The sequence below is a fragment of the Lates calcarifer genome, linkage group LG19 (genome assembly GCF_001640805.2).
Source record: "Lates calcarifer isolate ASB-BC8 linkage group LG19, TLL_Latcal_v3, whole genome shotgun sequence".
Classification (NCBI taxonomy): domain Eukaryota; kingdom Metazoa; phylum Chordata; class Actinopteri; family Centropomidae; genus Lates; species Lates calcarifer.
In genome coordinates this window covers 10765474-10784726 of record NC_066851.1, presented here as the reverse complement: position 1 = coordinate 10784726, position 19253 = coordinate 10765474, and the positions used below count along the sequence as shown (strand labels likewise).

Sequence of the window (19253 nt, the reverse complement as noted above, 5' to 3'; positions counted from 1 at the left end):
GTCTCACTGGATGAACTCCAAAGTTAGTGTTACTGAATGCATTTCTATAGTATCCTGACATGCCGAAGTGTATGTAGAGTATTTTCTATCCTCAAATCCATCTTACAAAGCTGTTAATTTCTGAAAGTAATGTTGAAAACACTCCACAAATATGAGATCTGAGCAGCATGGGATATTGAGTATATCTAAAATAATGTAATAACACAATTAGATGCTTGGAAACAAGATGACTGCATTCTTCATTGTGTATGAACATATCTAATTTGCTTATTGCTGTCACAGAAAACACCAAAAATCAAATCATTTCATTTTAAAGAAGGTTTTATAGGACAATAACTCTGCAGAAATTCAAAGGGTGTACAAACTTTCACAGCACAGAACAAACAAACAAGAATAATTGCTTATGATTCTTTGTAATGAAGGGCATAGTTTTATACTGTATAGTCATCAGAGCTCTTTGGTAAATCATGAATTTCAGGTGATTGTCAGGTGAAATAAAACAATCAACGCTCTGAGAGATGAAACGAAAATCTGCTCTGCATTAATTCTGTATCCATTTCACTCAGCAACACCACACAGTTTAAAAGCCTAATGACGAAAAAGACTCATGTTCTGGACATGGATGCATCCGGATTAGTTTCATTCAGCTGTGATCACGGCTAAGATATCAACATAATAAAACCTCCATGTATTGCTCATTTGAAAACAAAGTAATTACAAACCAGCATAGATCAATCACTGCAGTGTAACATGGCTGTTGTATTTTAGAAGTGACTCTGTCAAACATTTTAGGGATTGCACTGTCAAGTGTAAAATGTCCAGTTAAAACCCATAAAATACATCAAGGTGGAGATGTATAGATGTATATAGTCTTAAGAAAGTATCACAATAGGACATGAAAGCACATCCATATCTCATGTTCTTCAAGGCAACAAGCAGCACACAAGGACCAGTCCACTCCACTGTTATCTGGTGGTGGTGGGTTCAATGGACAAAAAAAAAAAAAAAAACTGCTGGGATTCAGTTGCGTTTCTTCTGCCGTGCCCCGACTTCCTCTTGTGTCTCTGGGAAACACTGGAATCCAATCAGCATTCCTATGACAGAAAAACCTAAAAAAAAAAACACAGTGAGGCATTGTTTAGGTTCTTTTATTTAACATTAATTATGTTTTTTTTTCACTTGGACACAAGAAATATATAAACTAAATATATAAACTTAAAATTTAAACTTCTACAAAAAAAAAATTTGTAGAAGTTTAAATTTGGGCATTTAATAACAGTTACATTATGATTTCTTAAGTGAATACTCACTTGCCACAATGAGAGGAGCCATGACCCCGATAGTCAGAGGAGCAGTTTTGTAAATAAAGGCTTCAGACAGAAAGTGGCCCAACGCCAGTACAAATGTCCATAAGGTGATGTGATACAGCCTGTGGACGGCATCATGGCACACTGTAAGAACATAATATGTAGACTGCCAACAGAAAACAAGGCACAGGGTGTGAGAAGTTCTCTTACGTTCTGTTCTGGATGTCGATGGCACAGGCACAGCGAATGATCGACGACAGCAACGTCCATATACCAAATGTTCGAGCTTGGAGACCGTTCACTGGAAGAAGTAAAATCAGGATGGTCAGAGTTTAGTTTGTACTGTGTCTGTTATTACTGTAGAGAGCAAATCTGCAAATCTGCCTCATTTCATTTCATGTATAAATCATCTGGGCCAATATTAAAGGCTGATATTTTACTACTATATTTTACAAACACCACATTGCTATATACTCAGTATATGTATGAATATATCAACTGATAATGGAAATAAAAATACTGAAATGTTGTTGTCAGATGTTATGTTTGGGGTCATTTAGAAACCGTGTCACCTTTACATACATCTCAACTGCAAAATGTCCTGTTAGTACACATCTTTAATTCTTTAATAACAAGATTAAAGATACTCAAATCAAGTTGGTTGTTTACATCATGTGCCCATGTAAAAAAAATTAGTATATTTGCCACTGCTATCATTATCAGATTTTTTAAAGCTCAGAAATACTATATTAGTATTGGCCTCAAACATCCAGTACTGTTGTGGCTCTAATACTGAAGACCGCTGTTGCTGTTTACATAATATGATACAGTTGCTTTTGGCACAATAGTAGGAGCTGTATTACAGTAAAAACAAATATGATATATATTTTTCTATTTAATGTTATTTTCTAAAATTGTATATATGCTATCTATTTGAGGAATCATGTCACTAACTCCTGCAGGCTTCATGACAGCACCAACATCACGCTCAGCTGAGTGAGAAATGTGGTGATGTGATATATACTGTTGTCAAGTTGCATTGACCACTGAGTTTTGCTCACCAAACTCTGGGGTGCCTGTGTAGAGTTTCTCTGACAGGAAGCTGTGATCTCTGAAACTCTGCACGGTGTTTCCCATTGCGATGACAGACACCATCACCAGCCAGCTCCGCAGGACGTTCAGAAAGCGACTCATCCTTTCTGTCTGTGACACTCACCTGTCAGGGAAGAGAAGTAAGCCTGGTCAGTGAACATAGCAGGCTAATGTTGCTATAACCTAGTTAATACCATTAATAAGCCTATTGTGATGAAAAAGTCACATGAATGGTGCGAATATTTACCTAACAAACTACAGTGTAACCATGCTCTTGACAGAAAGACAGGAATACTAGATGTAAAACAATAAAGTGGGACTCGAGCCAAACCAGTATGGTGTTTTATTCACAATCGTAAGTCTTTCAATCTTGGACTGTGGAGTTGACCAATAAGAGAGCTCAAAGAATGGCTCCATCCAGTCGAACCATTGATATGATTGGCCTCATTTAAGCGTAATGGATCCGCCCACCTTCTGCACCAACCAATAGAAATCAAATAATCCTGTCACCTGTAGACTGTGGGCTAGGCTGCGTTTGAACAAAGAGTAGAAATGGAGAGAGAGAGTGATCTGCTGTGACTTGTATATTCGTTAAATCTTATTCAGCAGGAGGGGTGAACCCTCTTTATCAACAGTCTATGGGTGCACCACATTTTTGGCCAAAATATTTAGTGAAATCCACCCCACGTATCCCGGGTTACACACTAATACCATTCGGCAGGGTCATTTGGAACATTTTATATATTTTTGATTCAGAACAAATTTTTATTTTAGTCAAGGTAATATGTGCATATTTAACCTTAATCTGTACTTGCTAATTTCAGTTTAATTTATTAACTCAATTTCTGTCTCTCACTTGAACACTCTGTGCTGTCGACAAACACATATATAGACCATAGACTGTATATGATATAGACACATACATTATGAGCCGTTACGTTTTGTGAGACATAATGAGAAATTGTTAGGTTTATTCGTTAAGTTGATTTAACTTACACGTTGGAGAGCATGTCATATTAAACTGGAGACATAGGCTCTTCCTTAGGTTAGCAATTACTGTAACGTCTACAAATGTCCCGCCACTCAGTGGATGCAGCGTAAAATTTGGTCTGGCGGACAAATAAATGTTTCCCGCTAGTGCGCATGCTCCTTGCTCTGTTGCTACTCAGTTGTTGTAGTTACCAGGAAGATTAACCGCGATGATCAACTGGCCCTGGTGATACCAGCTAGCTAGCCGTTAGCAGGCTCCATAGAAATAAAAGGCAAGTCAGTGTTGGTGTGTATTTATATGGCATTATCAAAACGTCTACGTTATTGGTCTTAAACTAGGCAGACATTACCTTGTTAGCTTCCCCTATCTAAAGTAGCATGTCAGAAACCTAAGTATTATTTAGCTAACGCTTGTTGGACTGTCTGCTTGGGTTTAGTCTCAACGTCTAGTGTCTATTGTAACGTTAACAAAGATATTTTCACTGCCACTCTGTGCAGAGCTGGAAAACAGCAGCTCTCAGTTAACTGTGTGCTAACAGTGAACCTCTGTTTAGGACTGTAACAGAGTCACAGTCTTTATGAGCAAGCCGTAATAATGTGGTTGTCATTATAATATTTTGCATGAATGTACTGGCGTCTGTTTGAGCTGAGCTATTCATCGACTGATGTTTTTGCAGTTGGAGGTTTTAGATGCCATGCTAAAACCTAGACACTTGATCCCAGGAAGATTTCACCGGGCAGCTCGTCACCTTCTGCTGTGAAGATGCCAGCTGTGATCCGGGATAAGGAGGACTCTGAATCCTCCTCAGAAGACGAGCAAGAGTAAGTACAAGTTTGCAGTTGTTCAGATCTAGTGTAGACTCAGCTCCAGACATGTGCTGTTTAAGTGTAAAAACAGTCTCTACAACAAAAGCCCCAACTCTGAGGTAATTTTATCTCTCTGTTGTCATGTTTTTGGAGCCTGTGTGCTCAGTAAATGATAATCTGTTACCTATTCCATCTATTCCATTAGGACTGCTTAAGAAATATGGAGACGTGGGCAATGATTCAGAGGTCACTGATGACACCATAAACTGTAATGTTTCTTGGGGCTGATATTATATTTATAGCAGATTTTTAAAAATACGTAATGAATATAGTTTCATTTTTTGTTGTAGGCATAAGCAGTTGGGATGACTAGGATATTGTCCCTGCAGCTTATGGACTGGCTGTCTGAATTAAGCAGGTCTCCTTTAGTGTCAGTTAGGTTCTTAGCCTACTGAGCCTCCTGGTGCATCTCATTCGATTTGTCTCTAAATACAGTATTAATGGGGCAACGGGCTGGACCAAAAGCATTTTTCTTTCTTTTCTCCTGCTGTGCCAAGGTCCTTATCATTTCCACTTGGTATACTTTAGTGACTATGTAATGTAATCTGTGCAGGATTACAGAAATTCTGAGCCTTGTTGAATAATTTATGACAAGATACATTTAGACAAAATGAGACGTTGAGGTAGCTTTTGTTTTGCATAATTGATTAACATCAAACTGAATGAAAGAAGCCAAGCTTTAGCTCATAGTTGTCTACAGTTGGTCTTTGTTAACTTGTCGGTGCCAACTAATTCCCTCTTAAGCTATACTTAGTCATACCTTACTGAGAGCCAGTGTGCCTGCTTTTAGGCTAATTTCCATCTCCTGAATTAGTTTGGATCGCTTAGTATTAGGGTTAAACCTCTAGGTGACCAGTGCTGCTTTTACTGACAGGGTCGTAATTACTTGAGCTGTTCTGCTCAACTCTGATATAAATGTTATTTTCACTTTATTTATCAGGAGCAGTCGGTAATAATTCACATTAATGTGATGTAAAAGTGCTAGAACTGGTTGAGTAACTTCTTTTGTGACAACAGAGAACACTAAATAATGCAAAGGACAACAAAGTATAGTATTACAGGCAAATACAAGAGGCACGTAGCAAACATAAAGACAAACCCATGAGAGTACATGTACACTTTCAGGAAACTGAATGAATCACACATCAGACCAGAGGTGAGAGTGACATTTGCATTCCTGTTTGTCCAATTTCATTTTTAATTTCTATATAAATTCAGTCACTACTAGAGGAACATGAGCTGAATGTGATTGTGATACAGTGATTGTAACAATTTGAACTTTTGTCCAAGATAGTATCACAATAGGCTTAATGGTGGATTATATTCAAAATAAACAACATTCATAGATATGATCAAAATGCCTTGTGCGTGCAATCAAGTCACCACAGTAGAGAAGATATCTGCCGTATTGTCTGACGTACCTGGATACTTAAGCGAGGGGCAGTTATTGTTTACATGCCTCCCCCTCCTTATCAAGACAGACCATGCCTGATTGAGGTCTGCTCCATCATCGTGCTACCTTATCTTATTTTTAGTCATAAGCAGGCTGTGTCTGGTACTATCAGATAGCCTGCAGTTTTACAAGGGTGTTTTGTTAGTATAGTACACGGGTTTGTTATTGCCCAGCACCTCCTGAAACTGTGTGTGGTTCCGTTTTTATCTGCCTGACTGAAATAAACAGTGTCAGGATACATTCCCTCAGCATTAGCTAAGCTACCAGTATAGGCAAGTTCACATCATCGGCGTACAAGCGCCAGAGATTATGTGCGAGTGAAATGAACACTGGGAGTGCATCTCCGTGACACTGTTGCTGAGGACATGTGTGTTTCTGTGTATTTCTGCAGATGATTTGAAATTTGAGTGGTTTGGTCCGATTTGAAAACATCTTGAAAATCTGCCTCTCATTAAGTTACTCGTCTGTGTCTCATCTAATCGTTTGTCCACTAGAGACCATCCCTGCATCGCGTGGAGCGGCCTTAGCAAGACGATCCCGGTCCTCTTGTTTTTCCCTGAAGCTGTTGTTTCAAAAGATGGGAACATCTGCTCAGCTGGAGGTACATTGCAATTTGTTGAAGCTCTAAAATTACTATGAATAAGAAGAGTAATAATGATATAACTCAGTTTTGGTGCTTTTAATCAGCTGGATACTGAGAGTATTTTATTCTTTCAAATGTGTTTCATTTACTTAGAGCGATACAACATGGCCTTCAAGATTGTGCGCACAGAGAGCCGTCTGGTACGAGGAATACTCACCAATCATGGATTCAGTGAGGTAATGCTCTTCACTAAATCACGCAAATTTAAAAGATTAGCCTAAATTTTGCTAAAATTGATAGTTTTTTTTTGAAGCACGTTATTTATGCACACATTCTGCTATGTAGGATAAGGGATAGTAGGGCTGTGTTTTTTTTTTTTTTTTTTTTTTTTCCCCTTGACTGATAATGCCGATGTCAAAGCCCGGGAATGCACCCATGGAAAAAAACACAAAATGACCTCAGGAGCATTAATCCTGTTTCACGAGGGCACACAATCTCCATTATTGCTCTTTCCAAGCAGTTACAATTAATTCCCTTTTTATTTCATTTCAATGCTTCTTGACTCCCGCTAACCCATCATCAAAGGCAGACGAGTGTCTACCACAGCCTCCGCAGAGCCAAACTTTAATAAGGCTTTATTGCAAACATCTGCCTCTTCCCCCTAGACACTGAATGAACGGTCATGTGAATTCTGCCTCCTAACGAATTGTTGGAATAAAACAAAACAAAACAGATAGCATAGTATGATGGTGGTGAAAATCTGTGAGTTGGCCTTCCTTTTGAGAAAATGTCTAAAATGCAGGCCGTATTTCTCCAGGTTAGTGGCTGAGTGCGATCTGCTTCTTAGATTTAATCCAACCGAGATGTCACATTCGATGGACGTCAGAATATATTACTCTTGTTGGTGACTGGAAACTGAACAGAGCTCAGTTAGTATGAACGTCAATTGCGATACCTGTTTTTACACTTACATCTATTTTTTAAACGATCTCCTGAGTTGTTTGTTGTGTGTGTACTGAATCCAAGCTATTCAACCTATTGAATGTCAATTAAAGACAATCAGTGCCTCTCTTTTCCAGGTTCACCCAAACAGTAACGACTTCAACCTCATGTGGACGGGATCTCACCTCAAGCCTTACATACTACGCAGCCTTGAAGACTTCCAGAAGGTCAACCACTTTCCCAGGTATGGTAGAGTGCTCAAATGTTTGAGTGTGTTGCCACTGTTTTCTGTGTTATAAATATCACCGCCGAGCCATTCTAAGTCCCTCAGTTCAGGCAATGTGTTTGTTGGCTTCCACAGCAAAGTGTTTAGTTTGGACCAGTGCCTCTATTGAACATGAGATGAATCATACTGTCAGGCAGAGGGTGTTCTGTAACTGTTATGTATTCATATATTTTTGTTCTGTCAGTGTGACTGTAGTGCTGGAGCATCTTAAACTGGGAGCTGTGCTTATTTCCAGGTCATATGAACTGACGCGAAAAGACCGTCTCTATAAAAACATCCAGCGAATGCAGCAAACTCACGGCTTCAAAAACTTCCATATCGTTCCTCAGACCTTTGTGCTTCCCTCTGAGTACCAGGAATTCTGCAGTAAGATGCCTTCCATCTCACTCTGTTGGCCTGAGCAGAGTTGTATTTATCATATGTTTTCATGTACACTGTAAATCATTTTGAACCTCAACCTTTCTTTCTGCCTCAATCTCAGATTGTTTTGCCAAGGACAGGGGCCCATGGATCATTAAACCAGTAGCATCTTCAAGAGGACGAGGCATCTACTTGGTCAGCAATGTGAGTGATTAAGCCCACTGCAGTTATCACTCACTAATACGGTGGTTCCTGACCTTTTGGGCTTGTGACACCTTATCACAGGTTTTGCCCTCAGTGTGGATACAGGTTGTGAGATTGCAGATTGTTGACACAGAGGCTGCTACAAAAGTTGTGTTTTTTTCTTTTCTTACTTAACTCTTAAATCTGGGGGTCAGGTTTGGAACCTCAGGTTGCTCTGTTACCCATTTCAGACTAATGTCATCACCCAAAATAAACTTGTGTTTGAGACTGATGTGAATGGATCAACATGTGTTTGTAAAGATTGCAAACTGACTGACTTAAATTGTGATTTTGGTATGTGGAGGTTTGAAACAAGTTCTGACACTATTCTACAGGAAATCTGTATGAGTAAATAGAATAGTTCAACTTGTAAGAAGCTTATTGCTGAAAATTACATGACAAGAGTGATACCACTGACATGTCTGCAGGATAGCTATGAAGCTACAGATGCCAATGGTTAGCAAGTTAGCACAGATTGGAAACAGCTTTATGCTAAGCTAAGCTAACCAAATAGTACCACAGATTTTCTCTTTGTGTGTGTTCTTTTCTAAGTTCTCTCTAATTCACATGTAAGCACATAATTACATTAATGGCAAACCTAGTGGGAGTTAACTGTAAACATACTGACTTAAAAAGTACTGTGTGAACTCACACAGCCAGCTGGCCAGATGTTATTTGTGTGCGTGGGGGTCTACAGATACAGCTGTCTTTGAAAAAAAAAAAGTATCAACCAGTTTTTCAGGCATTAATAAGCTTTGTGGAGTAAATCACACTCTTCCAAGGCTTTTGGAGGAGCTCAACAAGGTTCTCACTCTTGGAAAACATATGACGCATGATTCCTCTTCTTCTCAGGCATTTTTATGAAACAGTGGAAAGAATGTCAGAGCGATATTTGGAGAGAAAAAAGAAATACGTTCATTTTTTTGGTTTGGGTTTTCTCTGAACCGTAGCCAGCACCGAGGTTACACCACCCTCCCCCTTTCCCATCTCTTCTCAACTTCGCCACCTGCAACACATTTCAACCTCATAAATGACCCATCTCCCACCACCAGATTGTGTTTTTATAGGCTGTTATTGAAGGTTGACCTGCTATGGTCAGTGTCATTGCAGTTTCCAACTATTCTTTGATGTTCATGGTTAACAGCAGTGTTGTATCAGTTATTTGGAATTCAGTATTTAAGACTGTTGTATATTTATTAACTTGTAGCACTGTAGCTTTAAACCTGTTAAAATCGTTATGATAAAATACTTTGTGCATCTTCTTTTTTGTGTGCTCATCATGTTTTCTTCTATCATCTACAGCCAAATCAGATTTCAATGGATGAAAACATCTTGGTGTCTCGCTATATTAATAACCCACTACTGATAGATGGTGAGCTGCTACAGATACAGTTTCCTTAATATTTAAGGAATATTTTGGCAGATTTGAACTGAAGAATTCTGTTTTTGTTTTATTTCCAGAGTTCAAGTTTGACGTGCGGCTGTACGTGTTGGTAACATCATACGATCCGCTCATCATCTATGTGTATGAGGAGGGCCTGGCGAGGTGAGTGCGTGTAGGTTTTTGAATTGGTATGAGTATTAGCTGACAAATCAGTAATGACAGATAAATTAGTGAAAACAAGGACCCCTGTACAGCTCTGTTGGTGGAAGTAAATATCACTGACAGATACAAGGCATTTTATAAAAGTAATGTGCTTAATATTAACCACAGGGAAAACTAGATTTATCAAAAGATTTGAAGTTAAAGACTCGTCTCACAGTCAGCACAGTGACAGTCTTTGTGGAATAAGCTGTGCATGCTGACACAAAATGCATTCAGCGACCACATCTTTTAAAACTTGGGAGGCTATTATCTCACTCAGGCTCTACCACTTATGTATTTGCAGCCCAGTTTACCTGCTCTTTTAAGTTTTTCCAGGGATGAGTCACACAGTGTTTCCCTGCTGAGCTGCAGAAGAGTACATGAGGCGTGGTTTAGATGAGAGGATGAGATAATGTGGCTGAATTCAGAGAGCAAGCTAGCATTCCTGTTTATAGTATATATAGTATCTATAAATCAGTAGATGTTCTACATGTATAATGTACTGTATATGCACATTTTCCCTATTGCTAAATTTTAGTTTAATCTGCAGCCAATGATCTATGCAGCAAATGGCAAAAATAAAGCATGCTGCACAATTATGAGTTTTTTCTGTTATGAATGAAAACCTGCATGTACGATAGGAGAATTGGTTGATTTTGACAACACGGTATGATGTGCTTTGGTATTTTATTTTCATTTTGGGGATGAGATGTTGGGTCAAGCTGCATATTGGCAAGAGTTGTAAAAAAGTAAACTAAGTATTGAGAGAAGCATGTAACAAATTATTTATGTATTTTATGTTTAATGGAGCTTGTGTCTACATACACTTTGTTAATGGTTTGTTACAGACCTTGCCTGATTACTATGAGATCCATCATTGTAGTTTATGAGGCACATCCACTGGTTCTCCTCTCAGTGCCCAGAAGAGGGCAGCCTCAACTTTCCAGACCAGCTGCTGTGCAGAGAGTACAGTGGTAGTGACTTTGAAACAAAGCGCTCTATTGTTCCAGTTGTAGGATGTGCTCATTAAATGTTGTGTCATTGTTCAAAGGTCATATCTTATGATTATTTTGTGTAAATGCACTGTACGTAGTTATTTAGAGTGAGAAGAATTTATTAATCCAAGAGCAGGCTATTATCAGATACAGGTAGGTCAGGAGAGGGTAGATGATTTATAGAAGAACTGGCTCCTCACTTCGCTCCGATAGAGGTATGTGCTGGAATTAGAGTGCCACCGCCCTGGCTTGATTATCAACTGGCGGCAATAAATCATGGCCAAATCCTGAATATCACTTTTATCTCCTGACATTCCTTCGGGGTTGTGTTGGTATTCAGGTACACAGCGCATGCCAAGGAATTCTCATTATTGCACATGTGGCATCCACTCCTCTCAAACACTGCCAGAAACTAATCTCTGCCCAAAGTGCCCCTATTATTCAGTCAAGTGTCAGCCTTGTGAATGCGGTCATTATGGCAGATGGATGTGTAGTGATAGTGTTGGATGACAGGTTTTTTTTCCTCTTGTACAAATAAAGTATTTCTGTGCACAGGTTTGCCACAGTAAAGTATGACCGGACTTCAAAGAACATTAAGAACACATTCATGCATCTCACCAACTACAGTGTGAACAAAAAAAGCAGCGATTATGTCAGGTGAGCCTCATCAATGGTCAACACACACTGAATGTGGAGCTGTTATGGGAAGCTCCAGTGACTCATCTGTTCATTGAAAGTTGAACATTAGCAAAGTGCATTTCTTCCTTTTCAGTTGCGATGACCCTGAAGTTGAGGATTATGGGAACAAGTGGAGTATGAGTGCAGTGCTGAGGTATTTGAAGCAGGAGGGGAAGGACACCACATGTGAGTCAAACCTTCACCTTTTTCCTTGTGGTTTTAATAGAAATAATGGAAATAATATGTGCTCAGTTTGTAGTTCACTTCTCAGCCCCTGGCTGATTTTATCTATTAAAGTTTGTCTACCAAGTTATCAAAACAAGAGAATTCTTGCAGAAAATTGTACATTAAGCTCCCACACGTTTTTTCCTCCGCAGTGCTGATGAGACAGGTGGAGGACCTTATCATCAAAGCTGTTCTGAGTGCTGAGCAGCAGATAGCCACCGCCTGCAAGACGTATGTTCCCCACAAGACAAACTGCTTCGGTAATTATTTCATATTCTTCTTAAAATTTTTTGACAGTACGGAAACCAGTGTAGGCCACCAGAAATGAATGAATGTGAAAATCCCCCTGTGTGTATAATATAAGCCAGTTTTGGTTAGGGAAAACAGGCAACAAAGTGAAACTCTTGGGATCTGCAGCTTCACAAGAATTTCCTTTGAATTAAATCTCTGGACTAATGCCTTTTATTGCTCACAGATATACTCACATACTTAGTCATTCACACTACCACACCCCTCACATTTCCTTTCAGTTTCAGATTCATTGTTCAGCAGTTCCCCCGTACTATTACTCTGCTGAGCTGTGCTGAAGGCTGTAGACAGTCATTCCTCAGTGTGGAGTCTTCCTGTGTGTTGCTGCCCTCTGACTGGCTGCCGGGTCGTGGAGGGCCCGTTGCCTGAAGCAGGAATTTGCTTCCTCTCCTCTGTTGCCATTCAGGTCTGCCTGATTTAGGCTGACTGTTTTCTTGGCTGCTCCTGCCTTGCAGCGGGCTCGTGTGAACTCCATTTTGGAGCCATTACCCATGTTAGTGTTGGCACTAATTGTCTGCGCTCTTTCTCTGCGTCTGGCAGCCTCTCTGAGATTTTGGGGTTTGAAAGCGAGCACGTTGGCCGAGCCTCCCTCAGCACCGCTGTCTCTTTTTCACTCTCTTTTTCTCTTCTCTCGCTGTTTCTGTTTGTTTATAATTCCCCCTCTCCTGCTCACACTCTTTTTCACCTCTCAGATGTTTGAAAAATAAAAGGCTTTGCAGTTGTGTCAGGCTTCTGTAGACATAATACACCCCTACACCCCACACCCCCTGGACTGGTGGTTGTTTGGGCTGTACTGGGAGCATAGCGGCATGGACTCACACCATCAGAGAGTCGCCTGCAAAAAGATGCTATCTGCATATGTGCATCACTGCCGCGTTGAAAAAAAAAAACACATTAACCCAGGGTATGAATGTTGACCATGCAGGTGTTTACAGGGAAACAAGGCTCACCAAGTCTCAACCTGGCTCTCATAACACCTGAGGGACGTGAATGAACAACCAGCTGACACATTATCTTTGGTGTGAGAGTGAAAAACAGGAATGGAAAAACAAGTTTGCCCCTATTCTCATTTGTTCTTTCACTCGGGTACGCCTGTATTTTGAATTTTTTTGTTTATACACATGTCCCAGTCACAAAAATGTTCTACGGGACGTTATGTGATCCCGTAGAAATTTACTCACTGGGAAAATTTGCATGATTCAGCATATGTAATAAGTAATATATATTGTGTAGAACAGTAGATAAACAGTATAAACATCAGAATGTAGGAGGAAAGTGAAACACAATCACTATAGCCTGCTGATGACACTGCACTGGAGCCATCTTTTGTGTTGAAAATGTAATGTGACCTGACAGTGTGCAAATCTGTAGGCTGCAGGCATGACTGGAGATATTCCTCATTAATGTACTGTATATTGTGACTCTTCTCTATTCTATACACATTTGACTTGAAAAGAAACGTTAAACATCAAAAGAATTACTGTAGAGCTGGTGTTTTAAAGTTGTTCAGCCCTTTTCACATGTAAACCTATACAGACCTGTATAGACACTCATACTAGAGCATGTCATTGTGTAGTACAAAAGCAATTAGGTTCCACACCTTTGACTAAGATACATAATACACTGTGGTCTGCTGTGAACATGCCCATTATCTTACTTCAGCCATATCAGTTTACTATGGAGTTGAGTGTAATTTTGTTGTCTTCAGATGGCCCCGAGCAAGTTAATCACAGCATTCACATTCTGTCTATAGGATTAAGTTTCCAAAGACAGACACTGACGGTTCCAGGGGACCACCCTCATCCTCTCTGTGTTGATCTATTTCTCGCAGTGTGGTCATGTTGCATGCGAACTCCCCTGTGCCTGCGTGAGTATGTATGGACAGCATGAATGCAGAGGCATGTAGGAACCAGTGTTAAAGCAGGATTTTTGCAAACACGCAGGTCTGTCTAAGCTTCAAGGAGTCCGGTCTAGTGCCTTTGTGGGCTTTTACTTCTCTCTTGAATAAAACCCACCCAAACCACCAAGGCGTCATGTTCAGTCAGCCCCTGTCAGATTGTTTCTTCTTGTATTTAACCTTACTTTCTCACTACGCAACCTACAATACAGCCAGCCTTCATCCTTGGTTTGGGTAACAGTAAACAGGTAAAACGTCAGAATGCAGGGCAGCAAATACATGTGTGTTAGGGCAGCGAATGCACTGATAAAAGCAGCCATTGTTTAGAGGTTTTATACAGTCTCTGGCTTGTCTGGAAGGGAGCCATGCAAGACCATAAAGCACATTATAATGTTAATTTACTGCAAATTGTTCCCTGCCATTTTAATGTCTATTAATGGCTTTAATACAATGTTTATTGTTTTCAAATGGGATTTCTTCCCTTTGCGCAAATTGCACTGCGTATCTAAATGGGCATACTGTAACAAAATCTTTTTATAGCTCTGTAATGTCTCGTGGGAAGAAATAAAAACAACAGATTTTTCATTTTACATTGGTAAGAAGTGTGTGTGTGTGTGTGTCTGTGGAGAGAAAATGCCACCCATGCAGCTCTTTACCGCTGCTGTGTGATTAATGGACAGTCTTTTTGCTGAGGGATGCTGATTACGAGATGTTTTGACTAAGATCTGATTAGCCAAGCCAAAGGCCTATTTTATTACACACAAAACATTCCACTTACTGGTCCTGTGTTCCACTGAATGTCCCTCATTAAGTGCTGAGTGTGGTTGGATCCCCCGTCTGTGAACCACTCTCCCTGTTTTACATTTATCAGATACTCCCACACTTCTCTGTCTGCAGCACAGTGTTTGCGTCCCTATGATGACAGTGTGGCTGCTGTATAACTGAGTCTTTTTAAGAATGATTAATGGATTGGGTCCCACTATCATAACTGTATTCATTTAATTTGTTGTCCTCAGAGTGTTTTCATGACTGTGGCTCCAAGCTGTGCCGCTGAGCTCCCTGCAACAGCCGAGAAACAGTTCAGCAGCAATAATTTATCTCAGAATGATGCAAGAGTAATTCAATTGTCCTCGCCTATGAAGAAAACACACATGAAGGAAATACTTTATGTTGCTGTTGTTATTGTGGGCCAACAGGCTGCATGGCCAGGGTGGGGAGATTATTGTTTTTGGGCGTTTGTCTCTTGTGGTGAAGTTTCCAGCAGCGCCCATTCAATAATAAAAAAAAAAGCTCTTCATCATCCCCCCTCTCTCTGTCACAGCTTTTCTCTCCCTCCCTCTTTAATGGGTGTGATGTGGATGTTCGCTGCCTCTCCTCTCCTTGTCTGTGATGCTTGTTGTGGCTTCTCTGCGGGCGCATTTAACAGCACCCCACCCCCACCCCTGGCAGCGGTCGAGCCACAGAACAAACGTGTCTAGCAGCGAGCGGCTTGGTCGGCAGGCTTATGGGGCAGGAGCGGCGTCTGCTCCTAATTGGGGGAAAATGCGCGGCACATGGAGCCTGCATGTCGGGGGCTGGTGAGGTGGTGTAACACCTCCCCATTTTCCCCTGTTGTTGTGGTGCCACTGATGAGGCACTGCAGGCTCAAACCCATTTATTCCAGTGCTATGTTCCCCAAGACTAATGCATAATGTGTTATGACACACACACACACACACACACTCCCCATCTCTCTTTTCTGTGTGTGTGTGTGTGTGTGTGTGTGTGTGTTTTTTTTTTTTTTTTTATACAAACGTGGATAGAAGGGGATAAGCCTGCAAGTGGAAAATAAAATCTCAGAGCTCTGCTTAAGTGAGCACTGTTTAGCAGTGGGGGTCCAGCCCATCTTTAGAAGTTAAAGATGGCAGTGGCAGCTTATGTTGCTGGTCTTGGCTCTGGGATGTATGGCAAAATTTATTCAGTTCTATCATGAAAATACAGTTTGCTGTTACATTTGGACCTCGGGGCACTAAAATAAGTTGAACTCCCAAACAATGTGATATACAGTAGCCTAGTGAATTATACTGAACATAAGTAAAACATAAAAGCATAAGTAAAGACGTTTTTTGAGGAAATGTCACAATCTTAAATAAAAGGACATGTTAGTACAGCAGTGCTTGCTAAATTATATTTATTGATAAAAAATAATTGGCTTCCTGACAAAGGCTGAAAATGTCATTAAAAGTAATTTTTTTATATTTTACTACCCTTGGCAAATTACATTTAGCTGCTTTTTAAAGAGAAAAGAAACACAACCCCTGCAGCAAACAGACAAAAAAATGATGACAAAATGAGCCTTTTTACAAATATTAATGCAATATCAGTGCCTTTCATGAACTTAAAAAAATGAACAGTCATTTTGACATGTGCAAAAGTGTGCCCTCAAATTCAGTCCTAAAACAGTAATGAATAAATGTCATTCTTAAAAGAATGTCTGCATTTCCATTGCATTTCTGCCAAAATAACTAAAACTGCTTGACAATGCCTGATGAATATCAAGTATTTGTACTTGACTCCTGCCTTAAGTTTGTTTTTCGAGCCAGCACCTGCAACAGTGTTTTTTGGATATGCATGCTCAACACTTTGTCTTTAACTTTCTACATGGCCTTGATTTGTTTAACAGTGTTTAACCATGTACTGCATAAAGTAATGTACAGCCTAATAAATTTTGTTCACTCTGTTCAACTAGAACTGCTCAATATTATTCAACAAAGTGCAATATCAAGCTGCTGCTCGCTGTCACACTGGCTTTTGTATGCTTAACACTGGCATTGACCTGAGATGCTAGAACAAACAGTGCTCGTTATGGCAGCTTTAAAACTCCCAACCCCCCTGGCCTATTCTCAACACAGTCTGTTCTTTTGAAGTGCCATTAGAAAGATTTTCCCCTGGCTCTATGGCTGGGCTTTGCCCTATCCCTGTAAAATAATGTGGTTTCCCTGCTTGCTGCTGCTGGGGCCGGCGGGTCGTCGGCTTACAGGGTGACACTCCCCAGAGCAGGGTGAGGGCTGTTGTAGGGCACATAGGCTGACTCGTTCCCACTGAGCCATATACGGTATCAGTCAGCGAAACAAGAGGGAAAATTGGGATAGAGTGAATGAATTTTTACACAGGGAACTCCCTGACCACTTTGTAAAAGACTTTTATTGTGTCATTTAGTGCTAAGCTATTGCTGGAGTGAAGTATATACTCTGTATAACTTAAGACTTTCTAATTCCCCACTTTGGATTCACCATCATATTTCTAACTTTATACTTCTTGAGTTCATATTTATTTATTCCCCAAGTTGGACAAGATACTAACTTTATGATGGGGGTTCAGCTTTTCCTGGTAGCCATTAGAGTGCTGTCCTTCTTGTTGATATATAGTGACAATTTGTAGACTGCTTAACTTTCCTAGTCATGAGAAAATTATTGACTGTATGTATGAAAATATTCACAGCTACAGTTTGTTTTTGATCTACCGTCTTACATAAGCAACTGCGTGACAGATGAAATGTGTATGTACTTAGTTAATGTAATTGAGCCAGTCCCTCAGTAGCAGACTTTGGGGGATGTTTCTTTCTTGAGTGATTGGGTATATAACATGCGTGTAATCAGTAGCAGAAAGACGCAGGCCATGTTGCCAAATGCCACATAATGGGGCTATGATAAAACTCTGGAAGCGCTTGTGACTTTGATACCCTTCATCCTTTATTTTCAGCGAGCAGATCAGAGAGGTTTCTAATTCTGTCTCTCTCTGCTGACTTCCCAGCCTGTGGTGAAAACCTTTTGATTCACTTTATGTTTCCCTCTGCAGAACTATATGGTTTTGATGTGCTCATTGACTCCAACCTCAAACCCTGGTTGTTAGAGGTGAACCTTTCTCCCTCCCTGGCCTGGTGAGTGACGCTGTCTCTGTAATTTGATTCTTTCATTTGTTGTTTCAGGAGAATCTCTTACTTTCACCCTATCAACTCAGACAAGGTGGTTTTCTTCTTAATATGTTGGAGGTTAATAATAAGAGTTGCCACACTGAAGGAAATGGCACTCATAATTAGTTTGTGAAAACAATCCGTCATGCAAGAGATGTAGCCAAAAAGTTGTTTCTTCTACAAAAGTATTTAGTCAGTTTAACAGTTTAGTCAAGTCAGACAAACAAATCTGTATCCTGTTACAACAGTTGACTCATGTTGTTCTACCCTGTGCATGTGTATTTGTTGTAATTTTTGTGTTTGTTTCTTTGTTTCATTTTTTGACATCCACTTATTTGCAGTGATGCGCCCTTGGATCTGAAGATAAAGGCCAGCATGATTGCAGACATGTTTTCGCTTGTGGGTGAGTGCGTGCTGAAACAATGACTAAATGCGACTTCCATTTTGTTCCAAAGCAATTGCAGCTCATAGACATTCAGGTTGTATAAATTAAGTGATGTTTAAATCCATTACACTTGTCAGATATGTGCTGGTGAAACAAAGTACTTCAAATAAGTAGAAACCTTTAAGGAGAATGTGGCCATACACGTCTACATCTTAAGTTGCCTATACTAACCAGCGCATAATTAACAGAGGAGGGAAAATATTTGGTAAATGCAACACATTAAAAATAATGGAAAAAATATTAGGATTATAGATTTGTATTTATAAAGAGCCTACATTAGAAACAAGAATTTAAAATGCAGAATCAAGCTGGAACATCTGGATATCAACAAGAGTCAACAATTTTAGTAACATAGACTAAGTCTAAATAATATTCAGAGCATAAAAACAAATTTACACTGCCTATCAAGATGTTGTTAGATACTTTAAGCTAAAATTTTGGATTACTCATACTTATGATCGTAATGAAAAAATATTTTGCTTGAGGCACAACTCAGAGATTAATCATTGCAAAATTATGTAATTGGAATAAAGATGTTAATTTTGGAGAAGCTAATATGAAATGAAAAGTGCTGTAATTATGCTGCACCAGTCTGACTCCAAGGGCATAGATGCTTGTTGGCCGTTCTTGCAACCAGCAGGTTTCAAACTGACGGAGACAGTCGTCTATTGTTTAATGCTTAATGTTTTCCTACATTCCTCTCGGTGAGTTTGCGCAAACTGCCGAAAATAGCTGCATGGCTTCATAATGGGAGCTGCAGTGTTGAGAGAATAAACCGCAGCCTACATTAATTAACATTAAATGACTTGCGGACAAAATTGTCAACAGAGGCCTTGCTTGTTTTGTAGTCATTAAGCTCTTTTGAGAAACTGGATCCTACATGTCAAATAAAGCAATCTTTAGCATGAAGACATAAAAAATGCCCAGGCCAAGGAAGAGATAGAGAGACAGAACGCTGTTTATACAACACTGTTTGCAGCAGGGAATGAGATGTGTCTCTGTTATGTCTCCTCCCTTTTGAATTATTGAATTCTCATGCAGAAA

The 19253-nt window shown here is 39.9% G+C and overlaps 2 protein-coding genes across 4 annotated transcripts in view; one reads left to right on the top strand and one right to left on the bottom strand.

The window, feature by feature from the left end:
• Positions 1-303: 303 nt before the first annotated feature.
• Positions 304-2803, bottom strand: erg28 (ergosterol biosynthesis 28 homolog). The gene is made up of 5 exons (XM_018690064.2): positions 2647-2803; positions 2369-2523; positions 1518-1608; positions 1311-1429; positions 304-1109 (listed from the first exon to the last, which is right to left on the bottom strand). The coding sequence occupies exons 2-5, from the start codon at positions 2499-2501 to the stop codon at positions 1021-1023; spliced, it is 432 nt and encodes a 143-aa protein (XP_018545580.1). The 5' UTR covers positions 2502-2523; positions 2647-2803; the 3' UTR covers positions 304-1020.
• Positions 2804-3543: 740 nt separating this feature from the next.
• The window catches only part of ttll5 (tubulin tyrosine ligase-like family, member 5), a 47407-nt gene continuing 31697 nt past the window's right edge, over positions 3544-19253 (top strand). For all 3 annotated transcript variants that reach the window (XM_051077995.1, XM_051077996.1, XM_051077994.1), the window contains exons 1-14: positions 3544-3661; positions 4067-4211; positions 6204-6310; positions 6446-6528; positions 7372-7478; positions 7756-7886; positions 8002-8084; positions 9426-9495; positions 9585-9669; positions 11259-11360; positions 11476-11567; positions 11759-11866; positions 17650-17731; positions 18106-18167. In XM_051077995.1, the coding sequence (XP_050933952.1) occupies positions 4153-4211; positions 6204-6310; positions 6446-6528; positions 7372-7478; positions 7756-7886; positions 8002-8084; positions 9426-9495; positions 9585-9669; positions 11259-11360; positions 11476-11567; positions 11759-11866; positions 17650-17731; positions 18106-18167 (1171 nt within the window). In that variant the 5' untranslated portion in view covers positions 3544-3661; positions 4067-4152. The remainder of the gene's footprint in view (positions 3662-4066; positions 4212-6203; positions 6311-6445; positions 6529-7371; positions 7479-7755; positions 7887-8001; positions 8085-9425; positions 9496-9584; positions 9670-11258; positions 11361-11475; positions 11568-11758; positions 11867-17649; positions 17732-18105; positions 18168-19253) is intronic.